This window comes from Macaca thibetana, chromosome 8 (assembly GCF_024542745.1).
Source record: "Macaca thibetana thibetana isolate TM-01 chromosome 8, ASM2454274v1, whole genome shotgun sequence".
Taxonomy (NCBI): Eukaryota; Metazoa; Chordata; class Mammalia; order Primates; family Cercopithecidae; genus Macaca; species Macaca thibetana.
Window position 1 is genome coordinate 48336991 of NC_065585.1, and position 19857 is coordinate 48356847.

The 19857-nt window shown below is 39.3% G+C and overlaps 2 protein-coding genes across 27 annotated transcripts in view; one reads left to right on the plus strand and one right to left on the minus strand.

Annotated features, from left to right (window-relative positions):
* The window catches only part of LOC126960839 (cytochrome b-c1 complex subunit 7), a 1171628-nt gene that overhangs the window by 618498 nt on the left and 533273 nt on the right, over nucleotides 1–19857 (plus strand). The gene's annotated exons all lie outside the window — the stretch shown is intronic.
* The window catches only part of CPQ (carboxypeptidase Q), a 498229-nt gene that overhangs the window by 359915 nt on the left and 118457 nt on the right, over nucleotides 1–19857 (minus strand). For all 3 annotated transcript variants that reach the window (XM_050800514.1, XM_050800515.1, XM_050800516.1), the window contains exons 2-3: nucleotides 16461–16582; nucleotides 1092–1556 (exon numbers count right to left, since the gene is read on the minus strand). In XM_050800514.1, coding sequence (XP_050656471.1) covers nucleotides 1092–1556; nucleotides 16461–16560 — 565 coding nt within the window. In that variant the 5' untranslated portion in view covers nucleotides 16561–16582. The remainder of the gene's footprint in view (nucleotides 1–1091; nucleotides 1557–16460; nucleotides 16583–19857) is intronic.

Sequence of the window (19857 nt, forward strand, 5' to 3'; positions counted from 1 at the left end):
ATGGACAAATAAAAATGTGATACATTCATAAAATGGAATATTACTGAGCAATAAAAAGAATGAAATACTGAAACATGCGACAACATATGAACCTGGAAAACAGTATGCTACATGAAAAAAAGCATTCACGAAAGATCATATAATGTATTATTCCATTCAAATAAAATGCCCAGAATAAGCAAATCCATAAAGACAGAAAGCAGATTAGTGGTTTCCTAGGGCTGGGATATAGGTAGACTGGAGAATGACAGGTAATAGTCACAGTTTCTTTTTGTGGTGATGAAAATGTTCTACAATTAGATTGTGGTGGTTGTACAACTCTGTGAATATACTAAAAGTCGCTTGTACATTCTAAATGGGTGAACATCATAGTATGTGAATTATATCTGGATAAATAATGTTTTAAACTGACAATGTACTTCTTCACTGGGCCTTTCTCTTGGCATCCAAAAAAGTCAAAAGAATAGAAACTCATTCTTCTGCCACTGGAAATTAGCCCGTGGATATATTCAAGGCTAACTGATAGCTCCCTGATGACTGGCTATATATCTCCGATCTGGGCATTTACTGTATATTATCTGATAAAGCTGATCCAGGGTGCTTATAAGTAAAGGTAGAACTCAACCTTGGATAATTCCTTAAAGTAGAAACCTCAGTTCTATAAAAATAATTAAATCAATTCAGAGTGCAATATTCTATTCTCTATTTCATTAATTCTAAAAAATAATTCACACTGAGGTCACTTGGAAGAAGTCATAGTTTTTGTATCCTGTTTATATATATTTCAATTATCCATAGAATGATGCTAATGTTTAACTAGATAGCAATTACAAAATGATAGGGCTGGAAAGTATCATGGACCAGTAGCTACAGATTCTACATTTAAAAAGCGATCCAACATGATCAGTTCTCTTTCACAAAAGAAACAGAAGTAAAAAAAAATGGGAGGACAAAAAAGGGTAGAGAACTCATTAAGCCAATGGAATAAGAAATTATACAAATTATAATATGAATCATGCATATTGTACTCAATTACACCAAGGGACATTAGTTTTATAAAATGCAAATCAAACTGAAAAGACAAACAATACCTTCTGGAGGAGTCCCAATGCTGCTGCCAAGACCCAGAATGGCTATCTTATGAATTCTTGGCTCCAGCATCACAGCCGATTCTTCTCCCCTCTCCCAGTGGGGTATTCTCACTGGCTCCAGGTGAACATTCTCCAGCCCATCTTGCTGCAGGTTTTGGTACATAATTTGGATGGCTTTTTCTAGGTTCTTGGAGCCACTCAGTCTGGGTCCAACAGTATCAACCAGAAGTGCCAGTCGCTCATAGGATCTGTTCTGGGCTTTACCATAAACAGCTAGGTTGATAATTGCTTTAGCAACATCTCCATAGCTGGCTATTTCTTCTTTTATTTCTTGAAAAGTTCTCTTAGAGATGCCATTCTTGTATATAGCTTTCCCAGAGCACAGGGATAAAAGGTGAGCACCACCAAAAAATGCGAAGATAAGGAATTTCATTTTTTTCCAGTTGGTTTTCTTGTTAAGATAATCTACATAAATAAGAAACATTATGTTTTAAGGGAAAAGAATCTCACAGCTACCTGTCCATAACCCAGGGACTGCTTTTCAAGCAGCATTCTCCTTCCCTTCCCAACCACTGCCCAACATCCACCATCAAATTCGGGCACTGTTACTCTGAGGAATGAACAAGAGGCAATGATTGACCTCCCTTAAAACTGTAGAATCACGTGTTACCTATTAATCCTGTTTAAAATATGCTAAAAGGATAAATCAAGAAAAGAGCTGGGAAGGAGAGAAAGAAGTGGTGGTAGCAGTGATAGGGCTAAGGCAGTGTTACCTGCTGTATAGTCTCCTAAATAGAGTATAATCCAAATGGGTATCCTTGCTCCCTCTGCCAGGTGTGTCCTCTCCTCTTTGCCTGTCAGACTTATCCACTGAGACCCTCTCAACTGTCATCTGTTCTCAATACTTTTACCAATCCTCCCTTCAGAAAAATAATTGCTTCTTCATCTGTGCTTGAAAAGTACTTTATACTTATGTTCAAAAGATATTTATTGGAAGCCACTAGATGCCACAAACTGTGGTATATTTTTAAAAGGAAAAAGTCTAAGCTACTGCAAAAAGCAGAGAATTAATAAAAAGACTGGGCTTTGTTACCACTTAACTGTTTGATATCCGCCACCTACATAATAAAAATAATAATGATAATAACAATAACAGGAAGCATTTATGTAGAGCATGCTGTGTGTCAGACCTTGGGCTAAGTATGCTACATTCATTAATGCATTTAATCCTCACAACAACTCTATTAGGTAGTTTATTATTACCTTTATTTTACAAATGAGGAAACTGGGGCACCAAGAGATTAAGCAGTTTGCCAAAGACATACAAAGGCTTTCTAGCACTACAGTCCATGCTTTAAATAGTGCTACTCAAAGCATGGTTTGTGGGCCATGCCAGTGCACAAACTGTTTTTTACTAATGCACAATAGGTAAATACAGAGATTAAGAGTAAATGTATTCAATGCTGTCCAATATAGTAATCAATTGTCTCATATGGTCACTTCAATTTAAATTAACTAAAATTAAATTAAACTAAGAATTCATTTTCTCAGTCACACTAGCCACATTTCAAGTACTCAATAGCTACCTGTGGCTAGTGGCTATTACATTAAGCAGCACAGACAGAACATTCCTATCATGACAGAAAGTTCTATTGGATATCACTGGTTTAGACACTTTTATATAAACTGTATGTCTGCTACCGTTTGAACATCTTTCCCCTTCAAAACTCATGTTGAAATGTAATTGCGCTTGTGATGGTATTATAAGGTTGGACTTTCAAAAGGTATTCAGGACACAAGGGCTTCACCTTCATGAATAAACTAATGTTATTGCAGGTTTGTGCCTCCTTTGATCTCTCTTATCCCCTCTTTGCCCTCCTTCTGTGCGATGCCTTCTGCCATGTTATGATGTGGCAAGAAACCCTAAAGCCAATAAATTTTCATTATTTGTGAATTACTCTGTCTGTGGTATTCTGTTAAAGCAGCACGCGCGTGCACACACACACACACACACACACACACACAAAACTAAGACAAAAATTGGTACCAGAGAGGTGGGTTGTTATAACAAATACCTGAAAAATGTGGAAGCGGCTTTGAAATTGGATAATGCGGCGAGGCCGGAAGAATTTGGAAGAGCAACCTAGAAAAAGCCTAGAGTACAATGAATAGAGAATTAAGGGCAATTCTGGGAAGGGCTCAGAAGATGAGATGAGCAAGAGAGAAAGTCTGGAACTTCTTAGAGATTACTTGAGTGATTCTTCTTAGAGATTCACGACCAGAATGCTGACAGAAATATGGACAGTACAGGCAATTCTGACCAAGTCTCAGATGGAAATGAAGAACAATGTATTGGAAACTGTAGTAAAGGCCATCCTTGTTATTAAGTGGCAAAGAACTTGGCTGAAGTGTGTCCATGCCTGAGGGCTTTAACAGAAGGCAGAATTTAACAGTGACAAACTAGAATATCTGATGGAAGAAATTTCCTTTCTGTTTTGTTTTGTTTTGAGATGGAGTCTCGCTCTGTCTCCCAGGCTGGAGTGCAGTGGCACAGTCTTGGCTCACTGCAAACTCCGCCTCCCGGGTTCACAACATTCTCCTGCCTCAGCCTCCTGAGGAGCTGGGACCACAGGTGCCCACCACCACGCCTGGCTAATTTTTTGTGTTTTTAGTAGAGACGGGGTTTCACCGCGTTAGCCAGGGTGGTCTCGATCTCCTGACCTTGTGATCCGTTCACCACGGCCTCCCGAAGTGCTGGGATTAAAAGTGTGAGCCACCATGCCAGCCAGAAATTTCTAAGCAAAATACTGAAGGAGCTGTGTGGCTTCTTTTAAATGTATATAATAGAATGTGAGAGGAAAGAAATAATTTAAAGACAGTACTTATAATTTAAGGGAAGATAGAACATAAAAATTGTGAAAATTCAGAGCCTAGCCACGTAAAGAATAAAAATATGTGCTTAGGCATGCAAACAAAGGGTGTGGCCAAGTAACCATTTGCTAAAAAGGTTTGTATGGCTAGAAAAGAGCCAGGTGCTATTCATCAACACAATGAGAAAATGACCCCAAAGGCACTTTAGGGATCTCTGAGACAAGCTAGAATCTTGAGGGCAAAGTTTCTGAAGAGGCACCCAAGGGACCTTAGAATTCACTGCCCTGCACCTCACCTCCTCAAATGTCTGTTCCCCACATTCTGGTGCAGCGCCCTTAAACTGCTACAGCCATGACTTGACCAGGCACACGTGCAGCTAAGGCCTCTGCTCCAGAGTGCACAAGCAGTAAATATTGGTGGTATCCACACGGTGCCAAGTCTGCAGGCACACAGAGTTCACAAGCTGTGGAGGCATGGCTACCTTCACCTAGATTTTAAAGAAGGTATCAGACAGCCTGGGGATCCAGGTAGAAAACTGCTGCAGGAGCAGAGCTGCCACAAAGAGTCCCCCCTAAAGCAATGTCTAGTGAAGCTGCAGGGGCAGAACCACACCTGAGACTCCTGAACTGTAGACACCAGCATGCAAAGCCAGCACGCAAAGACAGCCTGGGAGAGCTGTAAGCATAAGACTCCAACCATCCAGCAAAGCCTTAGGTGCAGGGCTCTCCAAGTCCTTCGGGGCTCAACCCCTGCCCCAGTGTGTCCAGGAAGCAGGGCAGCATGGAGTCAAAGAAAATTATTTCTGAGCCTTAAGATTTACTGTTGTTGTCCCCATTGGGTTTTGGACTTACTTGGAACCAGCTACCCCTTCCTTGCCTATTTATCCATTTTGGAATGGGAATGTCTATCCTATACCTGTCCCACCATTGTATTGTGAAAATAGATAACTTGTATAATTTCACAGGCTCACAGCTAGAGGGGAATTTGCCTCAGAATGGATTGTGTTATGTCTCACCCATATCTGATTTAGATAAGACTTTGGACTTTTGCGTTGGTGCTGGAAAGAATTAAGAATTTGGAGCTATTGGGATGAAATAAGTGCGTTTTGTATGTAAGAAAAACATGCAGGGAGTAATACTATGTCCCTCCAAATCCATGTGGAAATTTAATTGCCTTCGTAATGGTCTTGGAAGGTGGGACCTTTAAGATGTGTTTAAATCATGATGGTTTTGCCCTCACGAAAGGACAAATGCCTTTATTGAGGGAACGGGTTCTTTATCATGGGAGTGAGTTTACCCTCTCTTGCTTTTTCTCTCTCCCTCTCTTGCCCTTCCACCATGTGATGCCTTTTGCAAAGTTTTGATGCAGCTAAAAGGCCCTCACCAGATGTGGCCCCTCAATCTTGTACTTTTTAGGCTCTAGAATTGTAAACCAATTAATTTCTGTTAGTTATAAACTATCCAGTCTGTGGTATTCCGTTATAGCAGCACAAACTAGACTAAGACAACATCTGTCAAATTTAATGATTTAAAAATGATGCCTCTCTTTGTATGTCTTTTTACTTTCACCTTTCTAATTTATTGTTATTTTGCAAAAGCATTAGTCTATAACAAATTCAAAATTTTCAAAACTGTTCCTTCACTACTAAATTTTAAGAAAAAATTCTAAAATAAGCCAGCATGCAAAGCCTTTAAAAATATGACTCCAACAACTACTTCAACCTTATCTATCCTCCTCCCCCTCTAGAGCACACAGATTTTCATTCTCATTCTCTTTCTCTCTCTGACACACACATACATACACATGCATTGCTAAGTTTCTATACATTGAGCCCTTGAAATGTGTTTAGTCCAAACTGAGATGTCTTAGGCTGAGGGCAGTGCCTCATGCCTGTAATCCCAACACTTTGGGAGACTGAGGCAGGAAGACCAGTCTGGGCAATATAGCGAGATCCAGTCCCTAAAAAAAAAAAGAAAAGAAAAGAAAAAGAGAGGAAGAAAGAAAAGAAAAGAAAGGAAGGAAGACAAACTGAAATGTTTTGTGTTAAATATTCACCTGATTTGATTTTAATGACTTAAGTTAAAAAAAAATAAATATTTCAGATATATTGGGTTAAATAAAATGTGTTATTATTGATTTTACCTGTCTCTTTTTACTCTGTAGTATGGCTATTAGAAAAATTTAAATTGCACATTTGTGTTCATATTTATATTGGACAATAATGCTCTAGCTGCATTGAACTTCACACTGTTCTTCAAATGCACAGGCTCTTTCGTAACTCTGGGTCTTGACATATGTTCATTCTCTTTTATTGAAAGACCCTTCTCCTCACCTCCTCCCCTTCATCTGGCCAGTGCCTACACTTACACTTTAGTGAAAATGCTTTAAAAACTACCTCTTCTGTAAAGGCTCACTAAACAACACCCCGGAGTTATTTGCACCATCTTCTGTGTTTCTACCATAATTAACTATGTTATCAGCTAATATGTTTGTTTATAAACCTGTCTCCCTTACTATCAAAGTCAAGTAGGGTAAATTATTCAACACTGCACCTTCAATTGTTATACCCAAATATAGGCACTCAATACATTTTTATTTAAGAAATAAATGAGCCTTTAATCTCTCTAGGTCTTAGCTTCCCTAGACTATAAAAGTACTGGCCTTGCCTCCTTCACAACTAAGCTGTAAGAGTAAAAAGTTGCTATCATATTTAAAATGTTTTGAAAAATTATGAAAACTATACACTGCTGTTGCTTCCCTTTTTATTACAACTATTTACTTGCATAGGGTCCTGGTTTCTAAAGCCACTAAAACCACTATACTGATACTTGTTTTTAAAAGCTACATTTTGTTAGTTAATAACAAAATTTCACCAGATTGCAATTTATTCTTGAAAGCACATTTTTCCAATGTGGTGTTGGTGTAAAAAAAAAGGTTCATAAGACATCTATTCATTTGCACTAACCACAAATATCTACTTCTCATTAAAAGTTCTCTAAGCATTCTGCAAACATTAATTAACTATTTCACAATACATTTCTAGTGATGGATTAGAATCACATAATGACACCATTGTAGAGATATATAGGAGAGCTTAGTGATCCCTAGTCCATATCCTTGCTTTGTAGAAAGTTAATTAAGACCTGTGTTTTGATTCCCAGGCAGCAGATAAACCAGAAACTATAATCAACCAGGTAATTTGACTGACTGACACAGACTTCCTGGAGGATTACAAATTGTATTTTTTTTATAGGAAACCATATGCATTTACACGAAATAGAAAATCAATGAGGAAAACCCAAATGCAGTTTGAGGGGCAAATAACTATAATAATATATATATACTCAAACATTCTCATGCATAGAGTACCATGAGAGCAAAAAGAAGAACAAAAGGAATGCTGAAAAGCTCTAGAGAAGACATAACATCTGAAGACAGTCTTAGGAAATGGCTCAGCAAGCAGAGAAGAGGGAATGGTACCCTTTCTAGAGGGACTGCCGGAACTTAGGTCATAGTCTAGTTAAAAAAATACATCCAGAAAATAACATTGCCTAAGTCAGATATCCTTTCGCATGTATGTCACTCGTATTAATAAATAACATGCCTTTTGTTTGTTTGTTTTTGGTTTTGGTTTTGGAGATGGAGTTTCACTCTTGTTATCCAGGCTGGAATGCAGTGGCGCAATCTCGGCTCACTGCAATCTCCGCCTTCTGATTTCAAGCAATTCTCCTGCCTCAGCCTCCCAAGAAGCTGAGATTACAGGTGCCTGCCACCATGCCCAGCTAATTTTTGTATTTTTAGTAGAGACGGGGTTTCACCATATTGACCAGGCTGATCTCCATCTCCTGACCTCGTGATCCACCCACCTTGGCCTCCCAAAGTATTGGGATTACGGGCGTGAGCCACCACACTTGGCCATAACATGCCATTTTTGTAATAATACTTAATGTCTCCTTATACGGTCAATTAAATTAATTTTGACACTAAAATGATATAATCACTTTAAAACAGAAACTGAGTGTTATTCTAAATACCTTAACTAGACTGTATTTTCAAATTCCACAAACATAATAATGCTTATTTTTAAAAGGAGGTTAATTTAAAAGATAATCTTTTAAAAAAAATTAGTTTTCCCTGAGTATATCAGCAGCACTTTGGAAGATTTACTAAGATTGAAGGCACAAAACAATGAGCTACATGAGAAATCACCTAGAACCCTCAACATAAGTGAACAATAAATGGGTGTTAGTTGACTCAAAACCCGGTTTTCCCTGGAATATAATCTAAAAATAATTGATGTAATCCCCAGCTGGAATGCATAATTATATATCTCTCTAACAGCACTATAGAATTTTATTATTATTGTCTTTAGATAGTTACATTAGCCCAACTAAGGTAGTTTTCCATTAATAAATAGTAGAAAATAATATTACTAGTGATCTATACTTGGAGAAGTCACAAAAATGGAACAAGATATTGATATATTGCATTCCACTTAAGAAAATCACTATAAGATATAATAGGTATTTTTAAAACACAGAAATCATAATCTGATACATAATTTATAAATTCTAAGCAAGAAACAGAAATGTATTATAAAATTAAAATAATGAAATATATAGACAGAATAAAACTTAATCATGATCGGTATTCTAGGGCAACCTTAAAAAGTTATTTCCTGGCCAGGCTGGTGGCTCACGCCTGTAATCCCAGCACTTTGGGAGGCTGAGGTGGGCGGATCACGAAGTCAGGAGATCAAGACTAACACGGTGAAACCCCACCTCTACTAAAAGTACAAAAAATTAGCCAGGTGTGGTGGTGGGCACCTGTAGTCCCAGCTACTCGGAAGGCTGAGACAGGAGAATGGCGTGAACCTGGGAGGCAGAGCTTGCAGTGAGCCCAGAAAAAAAAAAAAGTTCTTTCCTAAGACACAGACTTAGGGTCACTATACATTGGAAAATTCATTCTAGATCTGGAGTCAGTTCAAAGGATGATGATCAAGGGCCATCAGTTTGTTGGCATGAAATGACCAAAAACACTTGTTTACTTCAGTGTGAAACTTTTAGGGAATAACCATATAGGTAATAATGGCTTATCTGGAAATTTTGAGGAACTTCATATGTTGTCCTTGTCTTGATGTGGCAATGGATGAATTATCTATGCTAAAGAGACAGCAGGTAGTGAAGATCAGAGGAATGGTGGCGGGCGCCTGTAGTCCCAGCTACTTGGGAGACTGAGGCAGGAGAATAGTGTGAACCCGGGAGGCAGAGCTTGCAGTGAGCCGAGATCGCGTCACTGCACACTAGACTGGGCAACAGAGCGAGACCCTGTCTCAAAAAAAATAAAAAACCAAAGTAGATGTTTTCAAGCAAATCTTGGGGAGTACTTCCTTCCTATTGCTTCTGTACCTTCCACCATTTTCCCCAACTCATCATCTACCTACTTGTCATTTTCTCCATAGGCCACATACTGTAAAGTTGCCATGGGGATGAAAAAAATGCTGTGAAAGTCATCTGTGCCTATAAAAGATGCAATTCATTTACAAAGACACTCAAGATTTTCTTCCATTTAAAATCTTTAAAATACTAATAAACTAATTGAAAAAAAAACTCTACTGCTCTCTCAAGAAATTATAGGACTACTTGAAATGTCTAAACTTAAACTACACAACATTTTTTAGTATTCTTTATTCTTATAAACAAAAGGTTGAAGTTATTGTTTCTTCACTTGAATTCAAAGTATGGAACTATCAAATGTTATACCCTTCAAAATGTTAAACAACTACTCTTTTAAAAAATCCATGCTGTATCATGCTTTTGAATTCAGAAGTTATATATTCAAAGGCAACTTTGGAGCACTGTTTGAAAAAGATTTGCTTTTCATATATTGTCTTTACAGCCCATAGTTACAGATTATCTTTTTCACAAAAAAGAGATAAAATTCTTTATAATGTCATTTTGTTTCTTTTCTACTTAAATCTGGAAGCAAACTCAAGCAAAATCTACATTTCTCATACTGTGAATTATATTCTAATAATAGGTTTATATTTTGAGGAAACAAAACAAAGCCCTTTGATTCTATTTCTAAATATTTCTCCTAAAAATTATCATTTGAAAATGTCTCAGACTATGATAAAAATACCAGAGTGAATAGACAAACAGAAGTGGAAAAGAACACAGTGGAAAGAGAATGTGCTAAAAGACAGAGGAAGATTTAAAGCCTGAGATTTATTGATCTTTTATCGTGCCAGTTACTTTTTCTTCTATACTACTTACATGAAAACTTAAATATTTCCCCTAAACCCTCCATTCCTGAACAGGATTCACTGATATAAACTTAACCCTCAGTCTTCAGTCTAGAATGTGTAACAGACAGAAAGTCCAGAAGTGCTAAATCCTAGCACAGACACTGGCACACCAAAGTTCACTTCCCAACTTCTGATAACATTCCTGGATTTATGGTAGTTAGCCCTTTAAGTATCTTAAGGAAGATTTTTGCCTTTATTAAATTCAAAGCTCACATAATACTGAGTTTCCATTTCCCATAGCTTACATTCCAATTATTTATTCAGTCACTCAAGAAAGCTTATTGAGAACTCACTATATGCAAGGAATTCTGCAAGAATTTAGGAAAAGATATAAACATAAGGAAAACCCAGTTCCTCTATTGGTAGACACTTCATTCCCTATTCAATATCCATTCCCCCTTTTCCTTGCTAACCAACTTCCACTTGGTTTGGAGTACAAAGTGTCCAGTCCCATTAATCTAAGCCAGTTGTTTTTAATACGGATGATGGTGCCACTAGGGGCCATTTTGAATATGTGGGGGGAGCACTTTTACTTGTCACCATGGTATGGGGATTCTACTGGTAACTAGTTGGCAGAGGCCAGGGACACTAGACATACAGCTATGTGGGGGACAATCTATGTATTAAGAACTCTCCTATATTCCAAATAGCTTTCTAAATGTGAAAAACCTATTACCTTGGCCTTGAACATAACTCTATTGTATATACGAATACACAATTGTTGTTGTGCAGTTTTGATGCAAGTTGACTCTTTCAAGAAACAACTATCTTGTATATCAAGAGAAGACTATGCTGTGTTTTGTGCCGAACTTGACCCAAAATTGGTCATCTTTTCAGTAAAACACAAATGCATATGCTGCCTATGGTACTGGAAACACCATTACTATACCCTTGTATCATCTGCATATGTTGCTGTCACATTCACCATGCAAGAATCTGACTTCTTCACTATGCCTTCTAGTGCAGTCATGCCTTAGAATTCACATTTTGAAATAATTATAAATTACTTTCCTTTAATTGTTCCTTTATATTACAGTTAGGATAATATATTTATTTAAAAATATACATAAGCAGATTGTCTATTATGTTTATTTCAGAATAAAGGAGGCATTACAAATTATTTTTTTAAAAAAAGAGGAATTATGTCTAATAGGATGGGAAAGTACATATTTAAGTGAATTCAACAATTTTCCTCCCACTCTTCCAGCCAACCTTCCAGCCAGAGGAGGCCTCGTGACCCAGTTTTACCCAAACAGACCCAAACAGAAGCACCTGAGAAGAAAGTGGTCATGTTTCTAGAGCTGTATCAGCTATTTATAACCATGATGGCGGGTCCCAGAGAACTGGTCTTGCCATCACTGAGCAGCTGAACCAACACTAGCATCACCAACTTTCCCGTATGTGAGAAAAATAAACTCTTTGTTTTAGCTGCTAAGTCAGATTTTCTGTTCCGTGTATCTGAATACATTTCCAACTTATATACTACTTTTAAGTGCTTCTTGGGGATCCATAATTAAATATATTGTTACACTACTTAACACCACAAGCAAGGCCTATGACTATGCTGTGTTTAGGATCTCATGTATGGTCCACCTAGATTTCCCAAAGTACTTGAAATTCTAAATATCCAACACCAAACTCAGAATCTTCCTTTCCAAACTTGCTCTCCCTTTATTCCCCACCCTAGTCAATAAGTTAGAAATGACTGAGGGGTTTTTTTGGATTCTTCTTTTTCCCTCAGGAAGAACAGGTGAACACTTGGCAAACTCTGCCTGTAATTCTGCCTTCAAATTCTTTCTTGACTAACTTCCCTCCTCTTCACTCTTACCATCACTTCCCTAGCCCACAACCTCATTATCACTCATGTGACACATTTCTGCACACATCTCACTGCCTTAAACAGAGGTCCTTTTCCAACTCATCTGCCATATTGCCACCGGATTTATCTTAAGCACAGATCAAAGGACACCTTGGCTTAAAACATCTGTCCCCACTATTTACTGTTTAGTATTATGGTTATCAATTGTACTATGGTTTGAGATGGTGTCCCCTCCAAAATTCATGTTGAAACTTTTCTTTTTTTGTTGTTCTTGAGACTGAGTCTCACTCTGTTACCCAGGCCGCAGTGCAATGGCACAGTCTCGGCGCACTGCAATCTCTGCCTCATGGGTTCAAGTGATTCCCCTGTCTCAGTCTCCTGAGTAGCTGGGATTACAGGCATGCACCACTGTGCCCAGCTAATTTTTCTATTTTTAGTAGAGACAGGGTTACACCATGTGGGTCAGGCTGGTCTCAAACTCCTGACCTCAGAGGATCTGCCCACCTCAGCCTCCCAAAGTGCTGGGATTAGAGGTGTGAGCCATCATGCCTGGCCCATGTTGAAATTTAATCCCCTGCAACAGTATTAAGAGGTGTGGCCTTTGGGAGGTGATTCATGCGGGCTTTGCCCTCATGCATGGGATTAATACCTTTATGAAAAGGCTAGAAGTTGAAGGAAGCACTCTCTTGCTCTCCTGTCCCTTCCATGTGTGAGGATGTAGCATTCATCCCCTCCAAAGGATGCAGTCACAGGGTTGCCATCCTGGAGGCTGAAAGCAGCCCTCATCAGATACCTAATGCTGGTGCCTTGATCTTAAACTTCCCAGACTCCAGAACTGTGAGAAAACAAATTTCTGTTCTTTTTAAATTATCCAGTCTCAGGTATTTTGTTACAGCAGCACAAACAAACTAATACTTTTCTAGTCTTCACAATAATTCTTTGTTGTTTCCCTACCTTTATATCGTATCCCCACCAGGCTGTTTAACAGTCTGTGAAGTTACAGACATTCTTTATACTGGTCTGATTTTGCTCATACTGTTCCCTTTGTTGAAAGTTCCCTTTAATCCTTTCTCCATTTGGAGAAATCACAATCATGATGCAAGATCCAGCTCACTAGTCTCCAACTACCAGGCAGAACTATTTCCTGCCTTTCCAATTGCACATTGTATGCTACCATTTTTGTGTCTGTCACCCTGCTAGACTACATCACTTAATGGCAATAATATTTTACTTTTATAAAATTCACCAAGCATGTTCTCTACAACGAATGTGTTTGTCTTTGCATATTAAACAAATAGCACAATATCTATTAATATTTATAGAATAAATGAATAAATTCATCAAACAAGTAGTTATATTTCACAATAGAATTATACAGCTCTGATTCATCATTTTAACAATCACTTTTTCTGCACCAGACATTTATTTGCTCCTTTAAACTACAGTCTATCCAGAAGTTTCTTTTATAAAGGGAGTAAACAGACCTGGGACCTGGTCCTGGCTGTTCCTCTTTAGACGCTTGACCTTGAACAATGTACTTGAAATCTCTCTTTATATTTAAAAATGGGGTTGCATTTCTGCTGTAACATTCTATTATGGATTTTCTTAAATAATTAATATCAATTACACTTTTCTTTACACTCCATGTTAGCACTTAACTAAATCGCCTTATACCAAACTCTTAACTGTTTCATAGTTAAAAATCACCACTTGATCTACTGTTTTGCTGTCTCCTGCAACCAGCCAGCTGAAATTGAACTCACACAGATCAATAAGGGTGTCCTTTGTCCCTAACTCCAATGAAAACATTTTGATCATATCTGACAAGTAAAACATTTTATATTGTTGACTGCCTCTCCTTCCAAATACTCTTTTTCCTCTCGCCCTGCTCTGCTTCTCACTCTCTTCTGTAGGGTCACTTTCCCCATCTGTCCTTTAAGTTTTAGTAATTCCTAAGGCTTTCTCCTTGATCTTCTTGTCCTACTACATACTTTAACTGGCAAAGTCATTCACACCAAGGCACCATCTATCATTTGAACTCATCTATAAGTGAATGAGCTCTCTCAAGTTGGACATCCCACAGACACCCCAAACTCAATACGTCCACACCCCTGTCATGAGTTTTCCTCCAGAGTCTGCTCTTCTCCCAGACTCTCCCTTTTGGTGCATGGCACTTCCACCACCCCATCATCTGGGACCATTTTGGACACCTCACTCTCTTTACAACTCTATAGTCAGTTAATCAGTAAGTGCTCTTAAATTTAACTCCTAAGTAGCCCCCAAACCCATCCCTTCCCATGGGCCTTCCTCTCCACCTTTGTTTCAGTCATCTTGCTTCAACCTGAACTACCAAAATAATCTCCTAACTGATCTTCCTGCCTCCAGCCTCCTCTTCTCATATGTTCTCTTTGTTACAACAGTTATCTCTCTTCAAAAGAAATTCATTTTTTTCCTCCTTTGTTCAAACGCCACAGCATTCAAGATATACCCTACTCATACCTCTACTTATACCTCTGATAACACTCTACTGCATTTTCCTCCTTAAATGTCTCTGTCTCCCACTAAACTGTGAACTCATTGTGGGTAGAGAATGTGTAGAATCCATGTTTGAACTCCTGGGATTTAGTATGGAACCGACAGTTAGTAGGTACTCATGCCTACTAAAAATGTGGTAGTAAGTGAACATAGGTAGGCAATATAGGAGGTGATACCTGAATTAGTTTTGAAAGGCTCTAGCACAGCCACCAGGCATACGATTAGGGAGGAGAAGTGGATGTACATTCTACACTGAAGAATAGTTCCCTCTTTATAACCCAAAGAACAGTACTGAATACATCTCACATGCTTTGTAAATAGGTACTGTCTTGAGCTGAATCTTTCTGTGTAAACAAATGGTTGCAAAATACAGAACCATTTCTTCTTATAGTCATTCATGTCCTCCTGGGCACCTAACATACTACCTTGCAAAGTAAGCATCCAGACTGTACTTTTTGATATGAGTTTTCCAGTATCTATTTTTCACATGATGGGGGATAGGAGGGCAATACAGAAAGAAAGGAAGAGACCAGACATAAGCCTTTGCTTCCACTGCACCCTCAATTCTATCTGCTTAAAAAGAAAAAGTCATGGGGTTTGCAATCCTTAGAAAGTCCCACCTAGAAACAGCTGCTGAAACCTAAATAAAGTCTATAGATTATACCAATGGCAATTTCCTGGTTTTGACATTCTACTAGAGTTGTAGAGATGTTCCATTGGGGAAGCTAGGTAAAGATCACAATAGAATCTCTCTGTATTATTTCTGCACTTCCATAGTTATTATTTAAAAAAGAAAAAGGAAGTCCTACCTACTTGATTTTTTAAAAGTTTAAACATTTATATATATATATATATGTGTGTGTGTGTGTGTGTGTGTGTGTGTGTATACATATATGTGTGTGTGTGTGTGTATACATATAACGACACTCATTTATATTTCTGGAAATAACCACAGAGTAGTGTACCAGAACTGTGTCTACTTTTATTAGAATCAGACTGCAGGATATGTAAAAAGGACCATTCCAAACTCACCTCTCCTACCATACTGGACTAGAATTCACCTGTGTCCAATAGTTTTGCCATTACTTTTCCTAAGAGCCATGATAAGGAAGCTTTATTTCAAATGTCTCTGCTACTGAACATGACATCCTGAATAAAGTATGGGCATTAGAGAAACATGGGAGAAGGAGTACCGAAGAAAGAAAATTGAATTCAACAGTTGTGCAGAGGCAGCTCATGACAGTCCTTCTTGTCTCACTGGTTCTTGGAGTTACTACAGTGATAGAAGTTTAGTGAGATGATGGGAGCAAGGCAAATGGTATAATGATTCTTTCCTAAAGGGAATCCCAGGAGCTCTGGATGAGAAAGTGTGGAGGTGATAACCCGCTGAGAGAAGTCCACCAGTAGACCCCTCTCCTCCCACTGACCACACTCTCAGACATCATATGGCCATTTCTCTGCTATCCCTCCTCATCCTAGCAACGTGGGCTAACTCATTTTGTGTCCCCGACATCTTACTATTTACATGTGAGGTTTTAGTTTGCCTTCTTAGAAAATTAATCAAGCTCACTTTACTATTCTTTTCTCCACCTTTCTTTTATCCCTTTCAAGTTGCCTGAATGTATAAAACAACAAAGCCTAAATTCTTACTGTTCAAAAGGAGGCATCTTTGCCACACAGCTAGCTGAATGTAACTTGCTTTTGACCTACATCACGATGGGACTGAGACGAACAAATATGAAGCTCCCTTCATGCTGCTTAAGAAACAATGGTGAAACCCCATCTCTATCCACCCACCACAAAAATGCAAAAATTAGGCAGGCATGGTGGCACGTGCCTGTAGTCCCCACTCTTCTGGAGGCTGAGGCGTGAGAATCGTTTGAGCCCAGGAGGTGAAGGCTGCACAGAGTCAAGATCACGTCACTGCATTCCAGCATGGGCAACAGAGCCAGATCCTGTCTAAAAAAAAAAAAAAAAAAAAAAAAAAATCCAATAAACAGAACCAACTACGAACTCTAGACAAATTTTGTATTCATGGCTTGCAAAATCTATACTGAAATCCAAAGAGGATATGAAACAGCTCTTGCTCCTTTTGTTAGCTGAGGATGCTAGGCTGACCATGAGGGTGGCTGCCCTGGAGAACAGGGGTCTATGATCTGTGATTCTGTCACACATGCACACACCCACAATCAGCAGTTATAACTAAGCACATGCAATCAATAAAAGTACAGATAAATCATGAAAAACGCACTTAGGAGCCAAACACAGAGTGGGTAGCCCTAGGAATGAGTGATTCTGAGATCCTACGATCTGAGAGAACTGAAAAATGGGAAGAAAGGAAATGGGATTCTAACCTCATAAAGTGCTAGTTTCCCAAGACTTGGATACCCCCAACATAAGAGTAATAGGAAGTACTTTATTTCTCCCAATAAAACCAGTGAAGCGTTTGTCTTCGATCTGGCAACATTAAAAAGCTATTACAAGGCACAGCAGCCTTTCCAGAGACAGGGGAGAGAATATAGGCCTCCTTGAATCAGATGAAGTGCAGAAGTCTTTCAGAGATTCTGCTGCAGAAAGCTATGAAGTTGGAGATATATAGATTCAATTACCATTCAAGCAATAATGGGTTGCAGTAAGCTGACTGTACTCATGTGTTTTAATTGCTAAACAGTATGTTTTCCCCATGTTAGCTTCCCCTAAGCTCGTTAATAACAAGTTCTGAGGAACAGTCTGGTAGAGATACTAGTAATTTCCTTTGGATCATGCCTTTCAGTTTTCCTAACTTTAGCCAGGCTTCCCCATCCCATAAACACTAAAGCAGAAAGCCCCTCAATGAATCTTGCTGCAAATACAGTTCTTGTTACAGCCCAAGCCAGAAGGCTTGTTCAGCAAGTCACTTACTGCAAAATTTGCTATTAAACCTGTCAAACAGGCATATATGAAAATACTGCTTCGCTAAACAGCTGTTAAGTTTCATGAGCTTAGAAAGAAAACACCGTCTAGCTACACACTGTTAACAAAAATTCACCATTCCGTTTTAAAATCTGATATGCTGGTACAATTTTCCCTAAATCCTAACATTTGCTCTCTGCTATGAAATGGCTGCCACACAGAACCATTCGCAAACACTGACTGAGAACACAAACTTATTTGCAACAGTGTGTGCTCTCCCCTGCAATAGGAACACAGAGCATCTGTTGCTTCAGGCTCTTGCACAGGAAAAAGAGCAGCTCTCCATAGTGTCAAGGGGAAATTAATGCGCCAATTCCTCTCTGTCCCAATGGTCAGACATTAATCAAAGGTTGCAAAAAAAAAAAGCTGTTAAGCCAAATAGATTAGCCATAATGGAGCTAAAACAATTATTCAAAGTGCTTAATCAGTCAATGTAAAATAAAACTATTGTAGCACTACATCAGGGCACAGCCAGGAAAATTATACTGAGGAGAAAGAACATTCATAAAACAAGCTTTCTAGGAAGTGGCAGAAGCAAGATGATACAGCAGGTGTTTCACAGCAGGAAATTAAAAAGGTAACTTTAAAAAAGGGAATTAGGAAGACACTTGGAGAGAGACGAATTTGGAGTCTGGAATAAAAAGACCATGGTGGAAACTACATCCCAGGCTGGAGGTGAGAAGGGAGGAAAGAACTAGTATAAAGAAATATGGGGCTGCTCACGGTGGCTCACACCTGTAATCCCAGGACTCTGGGAGGCTGAGGTGGGTGGATCACCTGAGGTTAGGAGTTCGAGACCAGCCCGGCCAACATGTGAAACCCTGTCTCTACTAAAAATACCAAAAATTAGCCGGGCGTGGTGGCGCGTGCCTGTAATCCCAGCTACTTGGGAAGCTGAGGCAGGAGAATCACTTGAACCCGGGAAGCATCGGCAGAAGTAAGCTGAGATCACATCACTGCACTCCAGCCTGGGCAACAGTGAGAGTCCGTCTCAAAAAAAAAAAAAAAAAGCATAGGTAGCCAGCTGAAAGGGATTTTTCTTCACCAGCAACTTCTATATCCAAAGACTAATTGTTGAAAAGAGACTCATATTTATCAGGAGAGTCAGTGTATAATTTAAAGGATGATGAGGATGGACTTAAAAAACAAAAGATACTTGGAGCCCAGGTGCCCACTGCCAAAGTGAAAGAGGAAAGGAGAACTGGTTTCCTCTAGGGAGTGCCAAAAACGGCTTGGGAGGAGGACAGAGGGGAATCAAAGGTACCACAGCTTATCTTGATTTTTGTGATTTATTTCCCGAGGTCTCACTGGAAAGACAAAAAGCCCATCTTCAGGTCACTCCAGTCGCTGTTACGGGAAATGAGGTGAGGAAACACTAAGCTGGGAATAGTCAGCCCATAATTGCCTTGAGGTCTACTAAATCTGTGAAGGACCGTCCTACTTCCTAAATGTAGTGCGTTTGATTTCCCTCCAGAGAACGCAGGAAATTGTCCCCTTTGAAACAGATGAGAAGCTTTGGATAACATCAGATTCTATTGGAAAGCCCTCGGGTAATGAGTCGGCAGCTCACAGACTGAACAACAGTGTCTGATACATTTAGTAGCGGCTGAGGGGAAGTTTGTTGTGACAGCTGTGCAGGAAAAAAAAAATCTGAAGGTTAGGTGGATTTGCAACATAAGAAGGTGATTTCAGTTTGGAAAGAGCACAGTCTTCTTAGGAGCGGAGAGTACACAGAAAAATAAACCAAAGGATACACAGAGCGAGAGAAAGCAAAGTGTACCCAGCTTGCCTTGGAGTTTTCTGCATTGCTACCCTGCATCAGAAATGCCTGCTGGCCAGTCAGAACGCCCCCTAAAGTCTGTTACACCATTTGCTTTCACGGCAGTTAGGGCCCAGCCAAGAGTGGGAATACTGTACTATTTGTAGGATACACAGCTCCAGAGTAAATCTGAGTTATACTTGAAGATGATTTTATTCTCCACTTAGCATTCAGCTCTCTCTCCTCTCCACTTGGTTACTAATGCATTCTTTTCTCACCGGTCCCCACAGGCAGGGCATGAGGACAGATGATGGCTGCTGCCTGCCCCTGACACACACACAGGGCCACACTGCTGTTCTGTTCCACACCACCCTACAGAGGCTGTATTTGATTCCCATCTTCCCTCTGCCTCCAGCGGTTGCTCAGAGGACCAGCCACTTCCACTGATGAAGTGTCACAGAAGCACACGAAAGACATAAACACAGCCCAAGCCAGCATCAGAAGAAAAAGGCCCTAACGAACT